Source organism: Sinohyriopsis cumingii, chromosome 1 (genome assembly GCF_028554795.1).
Source record: "Sinohyriopsis cumingii isolate HCF-2022 chromosome 1, ASM2855479v2, whole genome shotgun sequence".
Taxonomy (NCBI): domain Eukaryota; kingdom Metazoa; phylum Mollusca; class Bivalvia; order Unionida; family Unionidae; genus Sinohyriopsis; species Sinohyriopsis cumingii.
Window position 1 is genome coordinate 114,008,911 of NC_142961.1, and position 26,301 is coordinate 114,035,211.

At 35.8% G+C, this 26,301-nt stretch overlaps 1 protein-coding gene across 20 annotated transcripts in view; it reads right to left on the reverse strand.

The window, feature by feature from the left end:
• Positions 1-5,724: 5,724 nt before the first annotated feature.
• Positions 5,725-26,301, reverse strand: part of LOC149807659 (ceramide kinase-like) — a 116,066-nt gene continuing 95,489 nt past the window's right edge. For 17 of the 20 annotated variants that reach the window (XM_089969304.1, XM_089969328.1, XM_089969379.1 and 14 more), the window contains 3 exons: positions 18,655-18,677; positions 17,844-18,034; positions 5,725-8,026 (listed from right to left, as the gene is read on the reverse strand). In XM_089969304.1, the coding sequence (XP_089825430.1) occupies positions 7,976-8,026; positions 17,844-18,034; positions 18,655-18,677 (265 nt within the window). In that variant the 3' untranslated portion in view covers positions 5,725-7,975. Of the gene's footprint in view, positions 8,027-13,484; positions 13,636-17,843; positions 18,035-18,654; positions 18,678-26,301 lie in introns of all 20 variants that reach the window. The other 3 variants (XR_016423289.1, XR_016423287.1, XR_016423284.1) reach the window with 3 other exon arrangements.

Genomic DNA, 26,301 nt, shown 5'->3' on the forward strand with positions numbered 1-26,301 from the left:
TCAACATACCTATCCGACCTCACCCATGTGTACACACCAGCAAGATACTTACGCTCCTCTTCTGACAATCGTATACTCATTATTCCCACTATGAAAACAAAGTCATATGGACAGTGTTCTTTTGCATACCAGGGCCCAGCAACGTGGAATGAATTACCCACTGAACTTAGACACAAAGACACAGTTATCCCATTCAAAAGTGCTCTCAAAACTCACTTATTTTGACTTCAAGAACAAACTTAAAGATCTAATAATGTTTCCTACCTGAAATATTCTCAGCATGTTTTCTAATTTCATGGTGTTTGTTTTTGTAATCATATCCTTATATGTTTTTTATCTTATAGGTGTTGTCTAATGTTGTAAAGCACTTAGAGCTTCTAAAGATTAGTCGCTATGCAAAGTCCTCATTATTATTATTATGTAAAGACTCATACTCTCTGGTTCCAAGCTATGCAAAGATGCCTACTCTCTGGTCCCATTGCTCTCTGATCCCAAACTATGTAACAACTCCTACTCTCTGATCCCAAGCTTATGTAAAGACTCTTACTGATAGTACTGTATGGCCCAGCACTTTTGATCTTTATGCTAATGATGTGGTACAGTCTTCTCAATTTACATACTGCTTATGGCTGCACTTTACTTTTATTGAAATAATAAAAAGGTATTTCAAATTATCAAAAAACACCTCTTCACAACTTGCTCGACATTAGTATCAAATTCTGTTTAAATATATTGAATGCCTTGATACCCTGCACTGCTAAAATGTCTGCTTTGAGACAATGATTTGTTAGAGATTTCATATAGGAAGTATTTACAAAGTATACAAAGAAATATTCCAGAAATGCAAGTGTGAATGGTGGATGGACGATGATGTGTATGTTGTTTTGGGTTTAATGCCATTTCTCTGTGCAGCACAGACTATACATGGTGGCCAGTAGAAATCATGGAGTAAGAACCTGGGAAAACTTAGGTAAGAACTCCTGACTCATACGAAGCCAATGGCAGCTTTCTCACATGCCTACACAGACCAAGACTGAAACCTGAACCCATGTGGACAGAGGTGAGACTACAGCAATTGGTAAAAGTAAGACCACTTAGCCATCCAGGGCCCCTGATGTGTGTGTGTGTCTGTATGTAAGTATGCATGTAGGTATATGTCTGTGTATGGATGTATGTATGTATGTATGTAGTGTTTTACAGTACCTCAGCACAGTAGTGGCTATATGGTGCCAAATAAAGGTAAAATTAAAAAAAGTAACAAATAACTGTACAAACATTGAGAAAAATGAACCTTTTGAAACAAATGTCAACATGTGCAACAAGATGAAATACTAAATGTAAAGAGATAGATAATGGACAGACAAAATTTAAAAATATTGCAACTTAAGATTTATGAGAATCAGAGGCATTCAACATCATAGTTTATGCACTAAATTTCATAGAGATATCTTAAACTAGTCTGGAATTTTGCTCTGAAATCAAGTGTCATTAATGGAGGGATTGAACAACAGATACAAATGTTAAAAATATTGAAACTGAAGACTTGTGAATAGCAAAAGGTTCATTTAGACCAATAGACTAATATGTGTATCTTGAACAGTTTTAGAGTTGTATTCTAGATACAAAAGTGTAATAAATATATAGATGAATTAAAAAATGGATGACCATGTTACAAGGATTGAAACTGAAGAATTTAAAATAGCAAATGGTACCTGTATACAACTAGTCTGATAGGTTATCTAGCTTTATAGTTCTACTGGTCATTTTTGGTCCCATATGAAAATGATGCTTCCCAAACACCCAGTATGGCATCCACAATGGCCATTTGATAAATCTTGTTATTGTTACCCTACCAGAATGGATGTTCATCTCAACATAGCAATTTTACAAAACGAATTACTATATCTAGTTGGTCCTAAACGAAAATGGGGTCAGTCTTGCATCCAATGTGGCCAGAACATTAGCCATCTTGAAAATCTTGTTATTGTTATTCCTCTTGAATGTAAAGTCATATTAACAATGGGTTTTAACTGAACACTTGTGATGACATCTATTTAGTCTTGAATTAAACTTTCTGATCTGACATTAAACATGTATGCCACAGTGTGCATAACAAAAATCTGGCCACCAATTCTCCTGAATGGATGGTCATTATCAACATGGGTTTTCACCAGAATTCTAATGGTGTTTTGTTTGTCGGTGCCATTCAGTATTGCTGCCACAGTGGCCAATTAAAAATCTAATTACTCAAGAATATCAAATATTAGTTTCAACACCATGCCATTAAAAGGAAGAAATGGTCTTATATTTAATTCCAGGAAATTCTTCTCAGACAGTAAAGCCTCCGTCCTTTAAGGAACTCCTGTGTTGAGTTATCTTAGAGGGTTCTGACATTATCCCACAGACACTTCAGTGTGGATGATGGATAGATGAACAACAAAACTTGAAAACATGAATAGGTTGAAACTGATGAACTGTTAATATCAAAAGGGACATCTACACCACCAGCCCAATATTTGTGCCAACGTTCAGAGAGACCATAAATGGTTTTGGAGTTTAGACAAATCCAACTCTTTACCAGCATAGCTAATATGTCAGAGTATAAAGTTAATGAGAAATGGTTTTTAAGCTTTAAGCTTTTCCTTGGGTATAAAAATAACATAAATTGACAGAACATAAATAAAATACTGTGACCAACAAAAGGCACATCTGGATTGCTAGAATTAATGTGAAACAAAGTTCACAGAGATAATGTACCTTGTCTAGACCACTAGCACAATGTGTAAGTAGGTTCATAGAGATACTGTACCTTGTCTGGACCACCAGCACAATGTGTAAGTAGGTTCATAGAGATACTGTACCTTGTCTGGACCACGAGCACAATGTGTAAGTAAGTTCATAGAGATACTGTACTTTGTCTGGACCATCAGCACAATGTTTAGGTAGGTTCATACAGATACCTTACCTTGTCTGGGCCACTATTATAACATGCAGGAAGGTTCATATAAATAATGTACCTTGTCTAGACCACTTGCACAATGTATAAGTAGGTTCACAAAGATACTGTACTTTGTCTGGACCACCAGCACAATGTGTAAATAGAATCACAGAGGTACAGTACCTTGTCTAGACCACCAGCACAATGTGTAAGTAGGATAACAGAGGTACAGTACCTTGTCTGGACCACCAGCACAATGTGTTAAGTAGGTTCATAGAGATACTGTACCTTGTCTGGACCATCAGCACAATGTGTAAGTAGGTTCATAGAGATACTGTACCTTGTCTGGACCACCAGCACAATGTGTAAGTAGGTTCATAGAGATACTGTACCTTGTCTGGACCACCAGCACAATGTGTAAGTAGGTTCATAGAGATACTGTACCTTGTCTGGACCATCAGCATAATGTAGGTTCACAGAGATAATGTACCTTGCCTAGACCACTAGCACAATGTGTAAGTAGGTTCATAGAGATACTGTACCTTGTCTGGACCACCAGCACAATGAGTAAGTAGGTTCATAGAGATACTGTACCTTGTCTGGACCACCAGCACAATGTGTAAGTAGGTTCATAGAGATACTGTACCTTGTCTGGACCATCAGCACAATGTTTAGGTAGGTTCATACAGATACCTTACCTTGTCTGGGCCACTATTATAACATGCAGGAAGGTTCATATAAATAATGTACCTTGTCTAGACCACTTGCACAATGTATAAGTAGGTTCACAAAGATACTGTAATTTGTCTGGACCACCAGCACAATGTGTAAATAGAATCACAGAGGTACAGTACCTTGTCTAGACCACCAGCACAATGTGTAAGTAGGATAACAGAGGTACAGTACCTTGTCTGGACCACCAGCACAATGTGTAAGTAGGTTCATAGAGATACTGTACCTTGTCTGGACCATCAGCACAATGTGTAAGTAGGTTCATAGAGATACTGTACCTTGTCGGGACCACCAGCACAATGTGTAAGTAGGTTCATAGAGATACTGTACCTTGTCTGGACCACCAGCACAATGTGTAAGTAGGTTCATAGAGATACTGTACCTTGTCTGGACCACCAGCACAATGTGTAAGTAGGTTCATAGAGATACTGTACTTTGTCTGGACCATCAGCACAATGTTTAGGTAGGTTCATACAGATACCTTACCTTGTCTGGGCCACTATTATAACATGCAGGAAGGTTCATATAAATAATGTACCTTGTCTAGACCACTTGCACAATGTATAAGTAGGTTCACAAAGATACTGTACTTTGTCTGGACCACCAGCACAACGTGTAAATAGAATCACAGAGGTACAGTACCTTGTCTAGACCACCAGCACAATGTGTAAGTAGGATAACAGAGGTTCAGTACCTTGTCTGGACCACCAGCACAATGTGCAAGTAGGTTCATAGAGATACTGTACCTTGTCTGGACCACCAGCACAATGTGTAAGTAGGTTCATAGAGATACTGTACCTTGTCTGGACCATCAGCATAATGTAGGTTCACAGAGATAATGTACCTTGCCTAGACCACTAGCACAATGTGTAAGTAGGTTCATAGAGATACTGTACCTTGTCTGGACCACCAGCACAATGAGTAAGTAGGTTCATAGAGATACTGTACCTTGTCTGGACCACCAGCACAATGTGTAAGTAGGTTCATAGAGATACTGTACCTTGTCTGGACCATCAGCACAATGTTTAGGTAGGTTCATACAGATACCTTACCTTGTCTGGGCCACTATTATAACATGCAGGAAGGTTCATATAAATAATGTACCTTGTCTAGACCACTTGCACAATGTATAAGTAGGTTCACAAAGATACTGTACTTTGTCTGGACCACCAGCACAATGTGTAAATAGAATCACAGAGGTACAGTACCTTGTCTAGACCACCAGCACAATGTGTAAGTAGGATAACAGAGATATAGTACCTTGTCTGGACCAATAGTACAGTATGTAAGAAGGTTCATAGTGATACTGTACTTTGTCTAGATCACTAACAAAACATGTAAATAGGTTCACAGAGATACTGTACATTGTCTGGAGCACCAGTACAATATGTAAGTAGGTTCACAAAGATACTGTACCTTGTCTGGACCTCTAGTAGGATATGTAAATGGGTTCACAGAAATAATGTACCTTGACTGGACTACTAGTACAATATGCAGTAGGTTCATAGACATAATGTACCTTGTCAAGATCACTAACACAGTATGTAAGTACCGGTAGGCTCACAGAGATACTGTACCTTGTCTGGGCCAATAGTAAAATATTTAAGTACATACACCAAGATACTGTACCTTATCTGGACCACTAGTACATTATGAAAGTAGGTTGACAGATAATGCACCTTGTCTGGACCACTAGTACAATATGCAAGTAGGTTCTAAGAGATAATGGAAACTTGTCTAGACTACTAGCACAATATGTAAATAGGGTCATAGGGATATCTTTTGAAGGTCTGAGAATTATCCTCTGGAAACTTAAGTATGGTTAATGGATGGATTGAAAAATGGACAAAAGCAAAAGATACTGAAGCTGAAAAATTGTGAATAGCAAAAGGTACATCTGAACCATTAGTCCTATACATGTATCAAGTTTCAGAGACAGACCTTGAACAGTGAGAGTTATTCATTTTTAAAAATTACGATGGGCATACAACAGCATCATCCCTCCACATTACATACCAGGGTATGGGATAATAAAGGAACAATAACAACAGTAATGAATGATAGTACATGTATTTGACAGAAGACATGCCATAAAATGTATCATATTTTGTTGGAATTATTCAAACTATACAATACAAATGAATCAGCCATATATAAATCATGCATATAAAACAGAAAATACACATATAAAAATATGAAAAATATAATTTTGGGAAAAATGTATTAAGTTCTGAAAATGTACCTAAACATGCACTCAAACACCACATGAAATAAGAAATTAGCAAGACAAAGGGTAGCATGATAAAAAAGTATAAATTGCACAATCCGTCTTACTGAGAGAAAATTTCTTTATTCAGATTTGTAATTATCATGTTCTGAAAAAATATACCTAAACATGCACACCAATTAACATGAAATAAGAAATTTGCAAGACATGGGAAACATGATAATTAAGTACAAAATGCACACACTGTCCCAGTAACAGTACAGAATTTCTTTATTCAATAGTGTGCATGTGACTCAGTGGTCAAGAGCAGACCCCTATGGTAATCGGCTATGGATCAGCCAGGGGCATGAGTAGCCCCATCCCTTCCCCGCCAGAGTGAATGTATAATTCAGGCCTTATTGAAATATGGAGTTTCAAAATCCAAAACAACACTAAGAATGAGAATCTTCATTCGTAAACTGAAGATGAAATTTCTTTATAAACAGGAAGAATTACCAGGATTAGCATTTTGATGTAAACTCTAATTGAAACCCATATTAACACACATGAGTTCTCTAATAATGACCTATTTCAATTTTCAGTCTGTCCATCCATGTTACCAAAACAGCTTAGTGACTATTCTCCATTTTTATGTAATATTTGTCAAGCATGGTAAAATTAACATAATGATCACTTTGGTAACCATATGCATGTTGATCCGTTTATTCATCTGTCCACAGCCTTGATAGAACTCAAATGTTATTAAAGTTTAGATTTCTTGGCTAAATAAAAGACAGGCTTGATAAAAATAGGGTCTGTTATTTATACTCTTTGTTATTAAAAGATGGGTTTTTCAATTTATTTTTTGCCACCATCTTTCCTTTTTATGTTATTGTTGTTGTTGTAGGGTTTAATGCCATTTTCAGCACAAGATAGGCTATACATGGCAGCCAGTATTAATGGTGCAGGAAGAACCCAGGAAAACCCTGGAAAGAACCATCTACCCACGAGAAGCTACTGGCAAGCTTTCTCACATATCCACATAGGCTGAACCCGGGACTCGAACCCAAGCAGACAGAGGTAAGATGGCAACGATGCGTAACGGTCAGTGCTTTAGACCACTCTACCTACCTTCCTTTTGTGCATTTATCAATAACTTCATTTTCATGATCAGAAATTTCTTAATGAACTGGACAGATTTATGCCAAATTTGATTTTATACAAATTTGTAAAAATGTCACAAAGAAAGCAATTTTTATTTCCAAATTTTATACTAATATGGATAACAGGTGGTTTGGTTTGGTTTTGTGGGGAATTTTTTCCACACATGATAGGTTATACATGGTGATCAGAATATTTGGTGGGGGAAGAATCACTAGCCTAAAGAAATTTACTGGCAAGCTTTCTCATACCCATGTTAGCTGAGCCAAGACTGGAACTCACATGGATAAAAGTGAATTGCATGAGCAATCAGTAAAGATGAGCACATCTGGGCACTCCACCACTCAGGGCTCTGAGAGGTAATGGGGAGAGAATACACTAATTAAGAAATTAATAATGTAATTAAAGTTGAATGATAAGTTTTCTTTTGAATCAAAGGCTTGTTTTCTGCTTATCTGTCCTCTTTATGATAGATCACTTGTAAAATAATACTCCATGTATATGGGATCATATATACAAGCTGTAAAATTTTAATACAACACCTTGTCCACTTCTGGTCAAAAAGAACACTTGACAAATAATGATCATTTACTCTACAATGTGAAAATATTTATTTGCATGAAGTAGAAAAATGTTCAAATGAAACTAATGTATTCATTTTCATGGTTATCAATTTTGACACTTTAGCAGGAAAGGACATTTTCCTTAGTATGTTTGGATATGTCTAGGATGGGAAGAATCCAATTGTCTTCACACAGATCTTTAGTTATTGGATATTTATGTTAGTAGTTTTCATTAACCATGAAATCTATGAAAACTGATACCCCAAGAACACAAGTTAATTACATTGCCTTCTCCCTGTAGCAAGAATATTCTGGTCTTGCTTGTTATAGGCACAGTGTTTCTATGCAGCGCTTGAAATCTATGATGTCCCTTTCTCATCTGAAGGTAGTATACAGTGGTACAGCTGCACCAAACCAGGATGACACCTGAAATAGTGATTTACAGACAGATGTGGTAACATTTTTCATCCTGAAATAACATGCTCACTGTGCTCTACAGTGTCATTCCAGTAAGTGCCCTTACCCCATATTCCCTCTGAAACTAGCAACGTTTTGTTATCTATGAATTTTCTCAAAATTATGGGATAGGGTGAGGGTGGGCAGATGTTGTCATGCATTTTCATGTGCATTTTACTTAAATAAAACTTGTACTGTTTGTGTACTACACAATTAATGGAGGTTTAAAGAGCTGAAAGGATAACTATGGAGCAATTCTTTAAAGCTGCGAATAATGACTTCTGATTTGTTTACAATGGGAAGAAAATTAGCTATAAAATCAATAATGAATTAATACTTGTTTACAGTGACATCAATCATGACTGTGATAAGAAGTCCAATAAATAGGGCAATGTTGGCTTTCCCCAAACAACATTACATCCAAACAATGCTAAAGACAACACACAAAAAATCAACAGGACTTTTAGTCATCTGTCCTTGACCCATATTATAGTTATATTTCTATGCCCCCACTGATTGCTATGGGGGCAACCTAATTTGCTCCAGTCCATTCATCTGTCCCAGAACGTTTGCCAACATAATTAAGTAAAACACCAGTGAACATATGCATATTTTATCTAGTCTGCATCCATTCTAGAACTGAAACAGAGTAGAGCAGTAGTGGTGCTGGGTGTACATGTGGTAGAGGGAGCAAATTCACCACCTTTTAATTTGAAAATGAGTATCATGAATGGCACATTATACACCTGCCCCATGTTTAAAAGTTTTCTATCTAGGCATCAGTCCAGTATGGCTGAGTTTATAGGTCTCAAAGTACCTGGTATATTCAAGGTATGCCGTTTTGAACAAAAGTTATTGTGCAGAAACTATTACATTTGTATTAGATTTGCCATGACTTTGTCCCCTGACCCCACTTGACCTAATATATATTTCTTCATTAACTAGAGTTTTGGTCAAGGAACTTACTCTAGAACAGGGGTTTCAAACATGCGGCCCCACCAAGCCATATCCTATGGCCAACAAAATGATTGGTGTTACAAGGTGTCATGAGAGATAACAAAGGTGGTGCGGCCCTTGGGCCATCGAAAATGACCTCATGCAGCCCTCTGGATGGTTTGAGTTTGAGACCCCTGCTCTAAAACAAAAGTTATTTTGCAAACAAAACCATTTTTTTATAGCCACAGTGACCTTGTTCTTTGGCCTCCTAACCCCAAAATCAAAAAGCCTCTAACATACCTCAAGTGTGCCACCTCCACAAACTTTGATCAAAGTACAATGTAAAAACATTGAGTTATTGTTAAAACTAATTTTCTTCTATGAAAGTGACTGTCATCTTTGACCATTTTCAAATCAATAGCTTCTTACCCAATGTGCAAGTCATCCAAGAATTTCATAATGGTAAAAGATAGAGAACAAAACTATTTTTAATAGCAGAAACCTGTTTTATTCTTTATCACAGTCACCTTGACAGCCAAATCACCCTGTTTCTCTCTTACAGCAAGTGCAAGCCATCCACCTAGTTGGGTAACTATTGATGGTAAAGAAGCCTTTTTCCCCCTTGCAATTAGTGACCTTGTCCTTTGACTTTTGGACTCCAAAACTGATATGAATGTTCCTTACCCCATGTGCAAACCATCTACAAAGTTTGTTAACTGTAGGTGATAGAGAATTGAAATTAACATGTGGATAGAACAAAACATGTAAAAAGGTCTGGTTTCATTTTTTAGGTTTAACACCATTTTTCAGCATGATAGGCTTTCACACATGCCCAAACTGGTCGATTCTCAATATAAAAGGGATTTAACAAAGAAATATAAACAGGAGTTTACAAATATAATTGATGAATTTTGAACATTCTGTTATTTTTGGGCCACTTTAAAAAAAAATTAATCAGAAATTGACTCGAGCACTCTGATCATACATTCACAAACAGATAATTCTGTAGGCAAGTTCCTGTCTATCAGCTTAAGTCCTGATAAGATTTCCATTACTATTTTATGTTTGTTTTTTTTTGTTTTGTTTCTGTCATTTTGGAAATGGGAGATTTTCAATACAAATTTTGCATTATGAAACAAGAATACCTTAAACAATACATTACATGCCAAGTTGTAAATAGTATTGTTATGCTTCATTTATATCAAACTCTCTTTTATTGGTTGGAAACTCAGGGCATTAAAAGATTTTGTACCATTTAACTCCCATACCATGTTACTGCCACTAAGCAATGTTGCCTAGCAATGCATTCAATCTTAATTAGAAGGCATCTTCCATGTCTCAAATACAAACCATCCACAATTTTGTTTTAAAATTTATTGTAAAAGAGTATTCAGCTATTTTGCTCAACCCATTTTTCTTCTCTATCTCAGTGACCTTAACCTTTGACCTATTGCACCCAAAACTGATATGTGTTTGTCTCAAATGCAAGCCATCCACAAAGTGTTATTATGTATTTGTGGCCCAAGACCCAAGTCATTTTGTGAAAACCATATTCTTCCCAATGACTTTGACCTTTGACCTTCTAACCCCCAAAACAATAGGAATCTTCTTCTTTCAAGTGCAAGCCATCTACATAGTTTAGTCAAGGCATGTGTTAAAGGTCTAAAGTAGCTTTTGGAAGTCCTTTTCTTTCTTTCAGTCCCAGTGACCCTGACATCTTGACCTCAAAATGAATAGGCATCTTGTCTCAATTGCAAGCCATCCACAGTACTAGGTTAGAAAGGGCGAATAAGAATGCAATATATTGTGCAAAAACCATTATTCATCTAAGAATCACTCTGACCTTGACCTCAAAATCAATTGGTTTCTTTATACTCCAATTCATTTACAAAGTTTAGTCATGGTATCTGTCTTCTGAGCCCAAATTTATTGGTTTCTTCCTTACCCTAAATATAATATAAGCTATAAAAAATGTTTGAAAATGGTAGATGGTGTATAATTTGAGTTATTGTGCAGTAAAAAAATAGGAAACATAGATGGACTTACAGATAACAATAAAATGACATTCTCCTCTCAATCTGACAAATACATGTAACTGTACATGTGATGTATGTAATGAATGCATAACATACAAGTTAAGAAACAAATGATGAAAAAAGTTAAGATTTGATTCATTGTTTTAAAGACTTTTATGGTGACCTCATACTTTATTTTTTCTTTCCTTTTTTCCCTGCCAATATATGAACTGAATAAATCACATGAACACTACTATATTGACTACAAGAACAGACCTGAAGACTTAATGTTTACTTTCTTAATTACTGTTAGCATGATTTTGCTTTGTAATTTTATGATGTTTGTTTTTGTAATCTTGTTGTCATATGTTTTTATGTGTATTTAAAATTGTAAGTATTATGCATTGATTAATCCACATTATTATTAGTAGTAGTAACGGACAAATTGTATGTTTTTCCTTTTCTTACAAGTCCAAGCATTATAATCTGTTACTATAAGTCTAATGTTAAGCTAGCTAAAAGTACAACTGTCAAAGGCCTATTTAATCTATATATTTAATTTTCTACTCTTCAACAGACTCTACATCTTCACTAGCCAAGGTTCTGATAACCCTATCTATACCTTGGCATATACAGCAGATATTTCTTGCTTCAATGCAACCAATCAAAATGAAGTTCAAATTTGAACACTGTTCCCACGTGATCAAGACGAGGGGAGCACACAATTTGAACAGACTGATAAATAAGCAATTTTCCAGTGTCTGTCTGTGTTTGCACAAATACCTTTCACTCAAATACACCTGTAATAGCTTCCCTCTGGTACACAGTCATACTTTTGTGTGTATCTTTCAATACAAGAAAAGGGTATGTACATGATATACTCATTGTGTATCTTTCAATACAAGAATAGGCTATGTACATGACAGACTCATTAAGTGTATCTTTCAATACAAGAATAGGCTATGCACATGACAGACTCATTAAGTGTATCTTTCAATACAAGAATAGACTATGAACATGACAGACTCATTAAGTGTATCTTTCAATACAAGAATAGGCTATGCACATGACAGACTCATTAAGTGTATCTTTCAATACAAGAATAGACTATGCACATGACAGACTCATTAAGTGTATCTTTCAATACAAGAATAGACTATGCACATGACAGACTCATTAAGTGTATCTTTCAATACAAGAAAAGGCTATGCACATGACAGACCCATTAAGTGTATCTTTCAATACAAGAATAGGCTATGCACATGACAGACTCATTAAGTGTATCTTTCAATACAAGAATAGACTATGCACATGACAGACTCATTAAGTGTATCTTTCAATACAAGAATAGACTATGCACATGACAGACTCATTAAGTGTATCTTTCAATACAAGAAAAGACTATGCACATGACAGACTCATTAAGTGTATCTTTCAATACAAGAATAGACTATACACATGACAGACTCATTAAGTGTATCTTTCAATACAAGAAAGGACTATGCACATGACAGACTTGTACATAAACAATCTTGCTGATCGATTTAAGTTGTGATCTTGTGAAATTTATTTTCTTTACTAGCAGGGATGTTTTTAAAGGAGCAAGTGCATAATAAACCACATTAAAGCAGGATATATTAACACAGAAAATCAGTTGATTCTCAGATTTGGCAAAACTCATCTACTGATACCACCACATATTCCAACAAACCCCGAATCAATGTTATCTTAATTAAGGCTATCCCACTCAGCATCAACTATTTTCCCTACATAAGCAAGAGTGCCGCAAGTAAACATCCACACTGATGTCTGCTGTTCCTATCAAAATAAGTCTTCTATAGCGCTTCTTTTACTGATTACTGATTTACTATTATGGAGACTTTAAAATGATATTTATGGAACCAAAAATCGTGGTATCTATCTGATATTATTTGAACTTGAAATTATTATTTAGAGATACAACATCCATAAGGATAATTGTCCTGATCCATATTTTTATGGTACCCGCAGACAGATAGAGGTTCTGTTTGACCATATTTATATGGTACCCACACTACCATGGTTAGGTTAAAACAGTTTGAAAATGTATATGTTGCAAAGTGAAATTGCCAGACCATCAGTTAACAATACCACTTTATGGTCAAACAAGCATGGTGCTCCAGATGTTATTACATAATAAATAAAAGAGAGCCCTGTTTGAGGATGGGCAAGAGATCTATTGGTAGGACTCACTGACAGCTGGTGGAAGGGAGGTGAAGTCAGCTTGAGGATTCCTCAGTATCACTGGCTGGTTGGATGGTTTTAATAAATGGGAGGTGGCTTTTGAAGGCAGGGCTGCAATCCAAGGTTGGGGCAATACACTATTGATAAAACACCATAACCATGTTCATAACCATAAAAAGAAAATATATGGTCAAAGAATCACCTGAATTTAACAATTAAACCACACAAATTAAATGGTATTATTATTGCTGTACCTGGCTTCAAATTCTGTACCTCCCAACTGTAATATTTCACCATCACAATTCTTAAATCGCTTTAGCATACCTTCCTTAGTCTCTGGGTTACTGGGAGATTTTAAACACACTCTATATCTGCAGACAACCAAGAACTTTACAGAGTTGACATCTGGACCAATCAATTGCATGGAAAAGAAAAAGAAAAAACAATTTACTGACTGCAACAAAAAAAATGACTTTGCTTAGATCCTAAAGACCTTGCTGTTTAGGCTTATGTGGATCAAAATAAAATCTAACGCAAGTCTCTTGTACCTGTGTTAAGAAAGTAAATCTAAGTCAAGACTTCATTAATTCTGAGCAAGGAAGACATAAAAATGCCTTATTAAGGAGTTCAAATTTTAAAAAATACATATTAGACTAATTTGCTTTCAAATGAGTTAGTAGTCTCTGTATTAAAAATGCTACTTTGAAACGCACTGAACATTATGGGCATTAACATTCGAGGTTCTGCAAAAATTACACGTGTTGCTGATACTTCTATTAAATTTTTTGGACTAGAGATTAACAATATTTGATGGGCCTTCAAATTCATGACTTGAGAAAACCATGAAATCCATGAAAACTGATACCACAAATAATTTTAAATTCATGAAAACTAAAGGAAAAGTTAACGACTGTTTTGAAAAAGAATATAAAAAAAACCTGTCAAAATTTACATTAAACCTTACATATCTGAAATACAAGAAGTGACTTTTATCTTGTTGAAAGAAATTCTATACTCTTCCACCAGAATTATCCTATATTGGGGTTGAATATTAAGAAGGACATATACATTCCAAGTATTTTACCTATGTGCTTGTATTTTGAATTGTGTCTTGTGTCTCTGAATACTATGATGAGACTTGCATTCAAAATGCTACGGTTTGGAATGAAAATACACTATTTGTGTAACATCATCCATGATATCATTGAGTCTGTTACAAAAATACACATTGGATGTAACATCAGCCATAATAATACAATGTATAAAAATACACCATTTATGCAAGTTTAACTATGGTTCCATAATGGTTATTTAAAAAAATTCAACATTTATGCAACATCAACCACAATACCAAAGTGTCTGTTACAAATTACATAATGTAAGCAACAACAATCAAATTACTACAGTGTTTGGTACAAGAAGACACTATTTAATATGTAACATCTACAATGATACCATAGTTTTAGTACACAAACAAACCATATAAATAACCTCTACCAGGGTACCATTGTGTCAGATACAAAAACACACCATGTATTTTACATAAACAAAATAATTCAGTGTTTAATATAAAAAAATACACCATCTGTGTTGCATCAACCATGATACCATAGTCTTTGGTGCAAAATACAGAATTTAAGTAATGTCAACCAGAATAACATAGTGTTTAGTACAAGAAAATACACCATCCATGTAACATCAATTATGAAATCACAGCATTTGGTACAAAAATACACCAGTTATATAATATCCACCAAAATACCATAGCTTTTAGAACCAAAATACCATCTAAGTCACAACAACCAGAACAACATAGACTTTTGGTACAAAAATACACAATTTAAGTAACATCAAACATAATACTATAGTGTCTGGTACAAAAAGACACAATTTAAGTAACATCAACCACGATATCTCAAGTGTTTGGAACAAAAAGATACAATTTAAGTAACATCAACCAGGATACTCTAGTGTTTGGTATAAAAAAACACAATTTAAGTAACATCAACCACGATATCTCAAGTGTTTGGAACAAAAAGATACAATTTAAGTAACATCAATCAGGATAACCTAGTGTCTGGTACAAAAATACACCATTTAAGCAACATCAACCAGGATACTCTAGTGTTTGGTATAAATATACACAATTTAAGCAACATCAACCCGAATACTCTCATGTTTGGTACAAAAATACACAATTTAAGCAACATCAACCCGGATACCCTAGTGTTTGGTACAAAAATACACAATTTAAGCAACATCAACCCAGATACCCTAGTGTTTGGTACAAAAATACACAATTTAAGCAACATCAACCAGAATACTCTAGTGTTTGGTACAAAAACACAACATTTAAGCAACTACTGACAGCACAGACCCAGATATGAAATAACATACTGCATAACCACTAGATCTGGAACTGTAGTCACAATCCTGTCTAAGCACAAAATCTGAACTCCAAAATTAACCAGTGTAATCAATGATTTTATATCTCAATAAACCTTTTGATAGTCTTCAGGAGCCACACAAAACATTAATTATCATGTAACAGAAGAAAAAAAATTCAGACTAAAGTGAACTTGACCCCCCCCATTACAAGGCATAAAAGACATCATCTTAAAAACATTCTTTTCTACATCAAATTACAATTATGAGCTGATAAAAACCAGAGAATATTTTCTTCAAATTGTTCTTTGAATCTGCATCAGAAGCTATTATCCTTGTACAACCTAGAAGCCTGATTTTACTGAATGAAAGTCACAGGAGTTCAGTAACCTTATGACACCCAGTATTACCACTATCAGATGTATAGTTCATGTATTTATAGTTACCTTTATTATCCATTAAAACTGAGACCTCACATGAAATGCATGCTGCCCACTCATCTTATCTTGGCATTCACATGTACAATACACAGTTAACTTGTTTAGGGTAACATATCACAATATACAATGTACAGCCATTAATAGAGAAAGTTTACCACTTTTCATTCCTAGTACCAACTGTCATAAGGATTACATACAGCATGGAAAAATCTATGTGGTCATGAGCTTAACACCAGTATTTAACCTATGTTAGTATAGCATAAAATGAAGGTCATAGGGACTCAAAATTTTCATGATCCTAACATAAAAAGCCCCTAATACATAACATTTCAGCAAAGTTACTGAGGCATAAAATATAGGTCAGAAATACATCTTTTTGTAAATCTGGTGAAGTACTTCTCAAGACAGATTCCCTCAAAGTTTCATTATTCTAGGTCAGGCAGTATGCACACAGCATGCCCAAAATTCATGTGGTGATGAGCTAAGGCCATTAGAAAAAGAAATATAGGTCACAATGAGATTATTTTAGTGTAAGGGTGTGGTACTAAGAGATGCATATTATGACCAATTTCATAACTCTGGCAAGAACAGTGTCAAGAAAATGAATGTCAAACAAAAAAATTAACCCAATTCATTGAAGTGTTAAATATGGGTCTTTATATAAAGAGTAAGCAGTGCTTGTCAAGCTGCATCCTCTCATGAAGTTTTATGATTCTAGATAGGAAAGTATGAAGATAGCAAGCAAACAATTTTTCTGATAATGAGCTAACAGCAAAACTTTACATAAAATGAGAAATGTAGGTCAGAGTGACTTTTCTGTACAAGTGTGGTACTAACAGAAATGTAATGATTAAAGCATGAATAGTAAAAACAAAATTTAAACAAGCTGATTAATCATGAAATATGGGTCACAGTGACCTTCTTTTGTGAAGAGTAGGGCAATAGTCTTCAAGCTGAATTCCCTTACCAAGTTTCATGATTCCAGGCATAACAATAAGTATATAGGATGAAAAAAACTTATGTGGTCATGAGTTAAACACAAACATTTAACATAAACCAGTATATGTGAAATGCCCATCACAGTAACTATTTTATTGTAAGGTTATTTTACTATCAAGGGATGCATATAATCAAGTTTGATGATTATAACCTGAACTGAGCTCAAGGAATTAAGGTAAATCAAAATATTTAATCAACGGCAATAATGTATGAAATATGGGTCACAGTGACCTTCTTTTGTAATTCAGTTATATTACTGATCAAGATGCATCCCTTTATCAGTATATTTACAGGGTGCAAAAACAGACCAGTACATGCAAAAACTTAACCAACAATGTACATTAAATGTACCTGAATTAGCCCCTTCACCAGCAGGAAGATGCTATGAAAATCAATCCAAATTGATGCCTAGGACCTAGCAAGAAAGAATGGCTTAGATGCAGTGAGTCTATACATATGTACATGCTTTTATATGTACAGATGCTGATGCACATGCCATTAGTAGTATAGTAGCTCTCCTCTACTTCAGACAGGTTCTAAAAATCATACCTCTAGTTTCTCAATCTCTTTGAAGCTTGAAATACAAACAGTACCCATTAGATAACACAAAACTATTTTAATTCCAAACTCTGTTGAACTAAAGTCATATATGATCAAATTGTTTAAAATTTGAGCACGTGTTAAAGTTTTGTGCTCAAAAGTTTTGTGACAATGGTGCCTGGTTTATGCTATTTACAACTGGGTATGTGTTACAAAAGTATGTACAGTAAAGAAAAGAAGGTCACATACCTCAGGTATCTGAGCCTTAACAAATCCTTTATAGATAAAGTTGATCAACTGAGTTCTGCTCATTCGCTTAGTGACAGCTATGACAGCATCCTTGTGTTTACTGTGATGAATCGGAGGATCACTGAAGTCATGATTATTCCACTGACAGATGGTAGAAACCCCACTGAATCTTCCCTCTATCTTCTGCCACTCTTTGAAGATAAAATAAAGTGTTTATCTGTATCATCAAAATAGGAATCCATTTATAGATTACTTCAAAAGACAACGTTTCCTTTTCATCAGTACAATAATATTCCATATGTCTTTTGACACATTTGTAAGATACTTCCATTTTATATCAAATAATCTGAGCTGTCCTAAGGCTTTCTGAAAATAGCAAATTATTGTTACTCCAAACTCTATCTGAAAGACAACTGCTATCACGTGATATAAAAACTGAACAAAAAGCATATAAAATGAACTGTTTTGTACAGGCCAAACTGGAGGTCTGCTTTTAAAGTATTAGAGCCATTTAATTGTTATTATTCTTGCTTAACGTTTAATACCATTTTTCAGCACACAATAGGCTATACATAGCTGCCAGTATATTTGGTGGATGAACTACCAACATGTGGAAAACTACCGGTAAGTTTTCTCACATACCCATGCTGGCTGTGTCTGAGACTTGAAACCCACCCAAACAGAGGTGAGATGTCAATGACCTGTAAAGGAAAGCACCTTAGACCACTCAGCCTCCCAGGGACCTTTAGAACCATTCAACCCTCCACTTTTATCTGTTAGCCATTTAATTTGAAACAGCTGTCTTTATTACCTTTGTTTTCACCTTTGCTCTCACTGCAAAAATAAAGATAAAAATTCATAAAGATATTTTGAAATAAGAGTCCCTAAAAGAGACTGATACTCTACTGTCTGAAAAGAATTTCCTGGAATTCAAGACAAAAACCATTTCTTCTTTTAAGCTACGAAGTGTTGACGCCTTCTCTGATATTCCTGAGTGACAAGAGCCACTGTCAAATCAGCCACTGTAACAGCGGTATTTGATGTTGCATTGTCATCATCTTCATTTTAGACATTTCGACACCAATAGAAAACTTTTGGTGAAACCTCATGTTGATATGACAAACCATTCTGAAGAATTAGTGACAACATTTACAATATGTTCATTCTAGCAGACATATTGGACATCAAATAGGCACCACATGCATTCAGGACCAACTTCATGCTGTAATTAGTTTTCTGGTGAGAACTCCATGTTGATGTGGCTTTCCATTGAGAAGCAGTATGAATAACAAGATTTTCAAGAGCGGCCATCATGACATTACTGGATATCAGACAGGCACCATTTTCATAATACGCTGTCCTCTGGTGAAAACCCAATGTTGATATGATTTTCCATATAGGAAGAGTTGTACAAAGTTTTTCAAGATGGTGTCTGTTACAGCTATATTGGATATCAGATTGGTATAATTTTCATATAAGACCAACTAAACACCAGTGAAACTGTCATTCTGATCAGACTTTCTGTCCAGAAGGGGTAGGAAAAACTAGATTTAAAGATGGCTGCTGAAGCATAGCTGCCAACCTTCCAGGCTCACATTTAGTGAAAATAGAGATAAAAAGTCATGAATTTGGACATGAATTAGTGAAAAATATCACGACAATAACTCCATCCACTCTGCCTGTCAATACTACACTATATCAAGATCACAATATAGAACTAAAACACTACATATATGCAGAAATATTTATTTATCAAGACATGATACTGTGGCAGACTCAAACTTCCTCAACTGCTTGATCGTAAATTTGTTTTCTAAACAGTTCAGACTTCTTGCCTGCTGGTTGATCTTGGTAACTAAAATTGCTGACAAATTTTCTGCAGCTAAGGAGGCCCTAAAGTCTGTCTTATTCTTCCTCACTAGAGAAAATACTCTTTCGCTGTCACTGTTACTGTGAGGAATGCACAGGAGCTGCAGCACTTTTGGTTCTTCCACAGGAAAATTTGGAAGCGATTTTCGAGTTCGGGAACATTTGTCAGAACAAATGTTTAGCATGGTCTCCAGCTGATAAAGGTAGATTGTGTTTGACAAGAAAACTCACAAATAATGCTTCAGTACTGGTAGCTTGCAGGTCTGCTGCCGATGGCTTAAAATATTCCAGAGCTGAAATCTGCGAATTCTTAATTTTCCCAACTTCTACGTGTTTTTTGCAACTGACGTGCTTCCTCACATTGTCTCCATGATGGCACACTTAGTGCAAAAAGCATGATGAATATCAATGTTTAATGCAGAATGCACGGCCAATTTTTGATGCTGAATGGTAACTCAAATCAGTGTTGGTGACACATGCGCAGAGCAAAATTCCGGTTAGGCCCCAGTTTCTTTCAAAAGCATTTGTAAAACTACTCTTATACATATAGATTAAAGTAGGCTAAAATGCTTGCTACCAGGCCAACTGTACTAATCGGCTGTAGATCTACTAATATCGCGACCAGCAGCACCGGACTGTTTCGGCAACTGCGAATGTCACGACTAGCGCTTAATGGGAAATCGGTTATTTTATTAAAGATTTAAAATAATTGAGAATTGGAGAATTTGTGAATTTTTGGCTTGCAGCGTGAATCTGTGAATCGCTGAAAAAGTTGTGAAATTCACGCCAAATTCGTGAGGGTTGGCAGCTATGCTGAAGTCACCATAGTAGACATCAAATTGGCACCATTTTCCTTCAGGACAACTAGACATAATACAAAATCTTTTAGTGTAAATTCCCATTTATTTGACCATCCATTTAGTAGTATTGACAACAAGCTTTTCAAAGATGGCTGCAGTGGTGGTCATATTGGATGTCACAGCAGTGCCATTTTTATTCAGGACCAACTTGACCTTGGGGTTAATGTGTGTGTAAAGGTTCATAGCAATCCTCCAAGTAGTTTAGGAGGAATGATAATCAGATGATAATACTTTTGTTTATGGATCGATGTCAGACAACTGGAAATGGCCAATAGGCCATCCCATAAGTTCTTCTGGTCTGTGACCAGTACTGCTGAAAGAACATTTAAAAGGTAAAAGAATGCGAGAAAAAAATTCCCCTGTATGAAGATTTAATAACATGAGACAAACAAGAGTCTCAATCAAGCCTCTGATCATTCACCTGTTAACTGGTCAAAAGTTATTCCAAAGATGTTTCACTGTCAATTGATGCAATTTTGACACTTGCCTATCTTTGTAAGAATGATTATACAGAACGGCAGATAATAACCATAAAGACCAATTTGAAATCAAATCATAGCCATTTCATATCAAAACAGAGCCAGTTCATTTCATTATTATGTGTAGATTTTGTTGCACATTAGACTTTCTGCAGTCTTGTCCATTTAAGTTACATATCAAATTCAATCAAAATGTGTTCAAGAATAAAGCCTCTGCTAAAATCCGCAGAGAGACAGATTTGTTTGGCTACAGAACTTGTCTAGAATCTTGATACAAATCTATATAACAATTTTCGTCAATATATGACAATAAAAAGGCCTCTAGTGTACTTGCAGGGTCTGCCAATCAAAGTACACTTCACCTCAATAATATGTACCAAGTTTGATGGCTATTTAGCTTGTTCAATAATTTGCACCAAGCTTGATGGTTACTAAACTAGTCCAATATCAAGCTTAATGGCTATTTAACTTATCCAATAATATGTACCAAGCTTGGTGGTTATTAAACTTGTTCAATAATATGTACCATGCTTGGTGGTTATTAAACTTGTCCAGTAATATGTACCAAGCTTTATGGCTAATTAACTTGTCCAATAATATGTACCAAGCTTGATGGCTATTAAACTAGTCCAACAATATGTACCAAGCTTGGTGGTTATTAAACTTGTCCAATAATATGTACCAAGCTTGATGGCTATTCAACGTGTCCAATATTCTGCTGATATCAAGATAACTGGCAAATTTCATCAGAATCAGATCACAAATAAAGATTCTTATGCATCCACAAAGTAAGCGAATCAGCCCAGATAATCTCACTAATATAAGCAAATTTTTGGGGTTATTATACATGTCCAAGTTCCAAGAGTCTGCTGTGATAAATCTACTCACGACAGCATGTTTCACAAAAAATCTTTTTATTAAGTGTCTGGTACCTTCATTTAAATATTCAATAGTCTGAAATGTTATTGATCTAAAAGAAAATGCAGAGCAAATAAAGTTTAATTAAAATCTGATCATAAATACTGGTCAAATCTTTACTACATCTACAAAGCTGACCAATTAGAGTCCAGATCAAATCACTGATATGATGTCAAAAGTTCATTCAACATTATAATGATGTAACTTGATATAAAGTTTAATCAGTATATGTACATAAAACAAATGCTTCAAGTGGATCCACAAAGTCAGTTAATCAGGGCCCAGATTAAAATGAAAAATGTTTGTTGCGTACTGAACTGGTCCATGAGCTTGTTCGTGGATCCACAAGGTCAGCCAGTTAGAGCCTACATCACCATATTAAAGTGTGCAAAGTTTGCTCATCATAAATCAACAGAGTACTTGTTGATATAAAGCAACATTGGAAGTCAGAGCAAAATGTATTCATAAAGCCCTTACACTACACCACCCACCACTAATAAGCTTTCAAATGAATTTCAATTCCTCTTCTGGAAAAATAAAGTCTACAAGGAATTGTTGTTGGATTCAACATGCACTGAGCACGACATTATGCAAACAAAACAAGTCCATAAGGAACTGTTAATGGATGTGATATGCCAAACAAAACCAGTCTATAGGGAATTCTTGTTGGATTCAACATGCATTGTGCACAAAACACGACAAACAGAACCAGCCTATAAGGAATTGTTGATGGATGTGACATGCACTGTACACAACACATGACAAATAAAACCAGTCTATAGGGAATTGTTGTTGGACTCAACATGCACTGCGCACAACACGTAGTAAATAAAACTAATCCGTAAGAAATTGTCGATGGAAGTGTCACGCACTGTGCATATGTCAACCAAAACCAGTCTATTGGGAATTGTTGTTCAAGTCAACATGTACTCTGCACAACACATAACAAATGAAACAAGTCTATAAGGAACTGTTGTTGCATTTAACATGCACTGTGCACAACATGTCAAACAAAACCAGTCTATGGGGAATTGCTGATGAATTCAATATGCAGTGTGTACAACACAAAACAAATGAAACAAGTCTAAAAGGAACTGTTCAATTCAACAGGCACTGTGCACAACACATAATAAACAGAACAAGTCTACAAGGAACTTTGGATTCAACATGCAATGTGCACAACACAATACAAACAAAACCAGTCTATAAGAAATTGCTGATGGATGTGACATGCACTGTGCATAACACATGACAAACAAAACCAGTCTAAAGGGAATTCTTGTTGGATTCAACAGGCACTGTGCACAACACATGACAAACAAGACCGGTCTATATGGAACTATTGATAAATGTGACATGCACTGTACATAACACATGACAAACAAAACCAGTCCATAGGGTATTGTTGTTGGATTCAACATGCACTGTGTATGACACATGAATAAAACAAGTCTGTAAGGAACTATTCTTGGATTCAACCATGCTCACTGTGCACAACACATGACAAACAAAACAAGTCTATAAGCAACTGTTGACGGATGTGACATGTACTGTGCACAACACATGATAAAAACTGGATGCAGGGCCATGATACAAGCTCACTTGACCTTTAACCGGGTGATATAAAACTATTATATGCTGGCTAGAAACTCTTTTTTGTTTGCTAGAAAACAAATACTAAAGTTAGATATCTTTGTCTATATTGTAAATAGCTTGTAAAGGTAGCAAACAGGAAAGAAGTAACAAAAGGTTATCACTAATCTAATGACACCAGTAAAATAATGATCAAATAAGACCAACATATTTCTATTAGCACTTCCAAGGCACATTAGTTTGGGAACAGAATTTTTATGAGCTCCATGCAATTCAGCAATGACCTTTGTAACTCTGGCATGTGAAAAGTAACAGAGAACTAAAATATAAAATTTTGAAGCATGTGATGGCTTAGATGAGAGATGATTGTAAACTCTGATATGATTAAGATCTGAATTAAAGAACTAAACAGCACTGTTGGTTTTGGTGGTCTATGGGTTCCATGCTGCACAAATTGGAGGCAGTGGGGATAATTCAGGAACTGGAGTAAGAAACTGTAAATAATGCATTCGGGACTCTAAGAACTGATCAACAAATAACATCATCAGTAAGCCAAACTCTCCAAAGACTGGAGTTTTCTGAAGAAAGCAAACCAAAGCAGCCACTGGTAATATACTTATGATGGTACCACACCACTAATGGATTTTCAAAAACATTTTAATACATGTACAAAAGAAGAGATATGGCTTTATCTGGCAGCGAACCTAACAGCCTAACAGTGAGTCCAACTGGCCAATGTGGTGGAGTCCAACAGCTTAATGGTGAGTCCAATAGCTACTGAGATCCAAAGTCCTGGATTATAATAAGCTCTTTGATTCTTTACAAAGAAGCTTTATGTTAAAGAACCAAACAGAAATCAACAGAGTACAACTAAAGAACTGCCTTAGAAGAGGTGACAAAACACTTCAGAATTGGGATAAGCAAAAATCCCCATTCAAGAATTGCTTGAAACACTTTCAATGGAAAAATTTATTGATTCTTTAACTTAGGATAAGAATACAACAGGCATGTCCTAAAACTCTTGATGTTGCATCATAAATTGCTTTTGTTGTTGTTGTTGTTGTAGGGTTTAACGCCATTTTTCAGCACACGATAGGCTATATATGGCAGCCAGTATTAATGGTGGAGGAAGAACCCGGGAAAACCCCAGAGAGAACCACCGACCCACGAGAAGCTACTGGCAAGTTTTCTCACATACCCACATTGGCTGAATCCGAGACTCGAACCCATGCAGACAGAGGTGAGATGGCTGTGATCCTTAATGGACAGCGCTTTAGACCACTCGGCCACTCGGGGCCCCCATAAATTGCTGTAGCACTAGAAGCTTTTAATTGAATAAAATTTCAGGAAAAGGATTCTGGAAGATTTGCATGAAGCATACTGATTCCTGATACAGAAATACAACCTATATTTGCCTGTAAGTTGAGTCATACTGCAAACAGCAAAGATCCTTATCTGCTGTAGCATACTGCACCAGTCCTGCAGATCAGGGTCAATCTTGTTTGTTCCACTCATTACTCCTAACAAACTGCACAGACTCAGATCTGCCAGCACATTATGTGGCAGCAGATCTAGGTCTGTGTAGTTTGCAGTTGGACTCACTTTATAACTGAGTATGTATGGTCAATGAGGAAGTTTAGAGCAGAGTTGCAGAACATGATACTTCATTATAGACTGTGAACGCATAATCTGGATGGGAAAGAAAAATAAGAGAAAAGCTTGTAACAAGTGCAGGCAAATGGAACATTTCAAATAGGACTTCCTTAAGAGGAAGTCCAAAATCTTACCAGTCTGAAACCTAGGTGGAGGCCATCCCCATGGGACAGGAGTTGGATAATGATTCCTGGTTTAGGAATATGACTGGCTGGGTGCAATGAAAGATACCAGGATGTAGCTTCTGGGATCTGTACATGGAACTTGGGTCAACTTTCTAATAGACACAGGCATTGTGGTTACAATTACAAGAAAAAGTACCTATAAGACAATGGGGCAGTTATATCAACCTCAGTAAAATAGTGCTTGTATGTAATGAGGAAAAGGATGGTCCTATTGATTGTTGTGCCCTCTGACAATAAGGCAGTGAATCAACTCACCATGAAAGACACTTGTCCCCTTAACCATAAGGCAGTAAATCAACTCACCATAAAAGACACTTATCCCCTTGACCATAAGGCAGTAAATCAATTCACCATAAAAGACACTTATCCCCTTGACCATATGGCACTAAATCAATTCACCATAAAAGACACTTATCCCCTTGACCATAAGGCAGTAAATCAACTCACCATAAAAGATACTTATCCCCTTGACCATAAAGCAGTGAATCAACTCAAGATGAAAGACACTTATCCCTATTTCATTGAGATGATTTGTTGGTTTAAGATTCTGGTACATCTTGGTTTTCTACACTTGTTGTGATAAGTGGCTGTTGGCAAGTACATGAAATGCATGAGTTGGGAGGAACAGAAGAGCACTGTCTAGTAATGAATCACCCCCCCATCCCACAGTCGACTCACAAACCCTTAAGACAAAACTTGAAAGTTGCTGATACCATTACAGCGGAAAAGTGATACATGTTTCACCATGCTTGCTCAAGTGAGGAAAACATATCTCAAGCACTGAGATTTTTAAAACCTTTGCAGGGGACCAAAGAAAAGCAAAATATGTCACCCGTTTTTGTACCTCAGAAGCAGGAAGGCAAATATATAACCAAACTGTATTGTAATTACATCCTGTGAT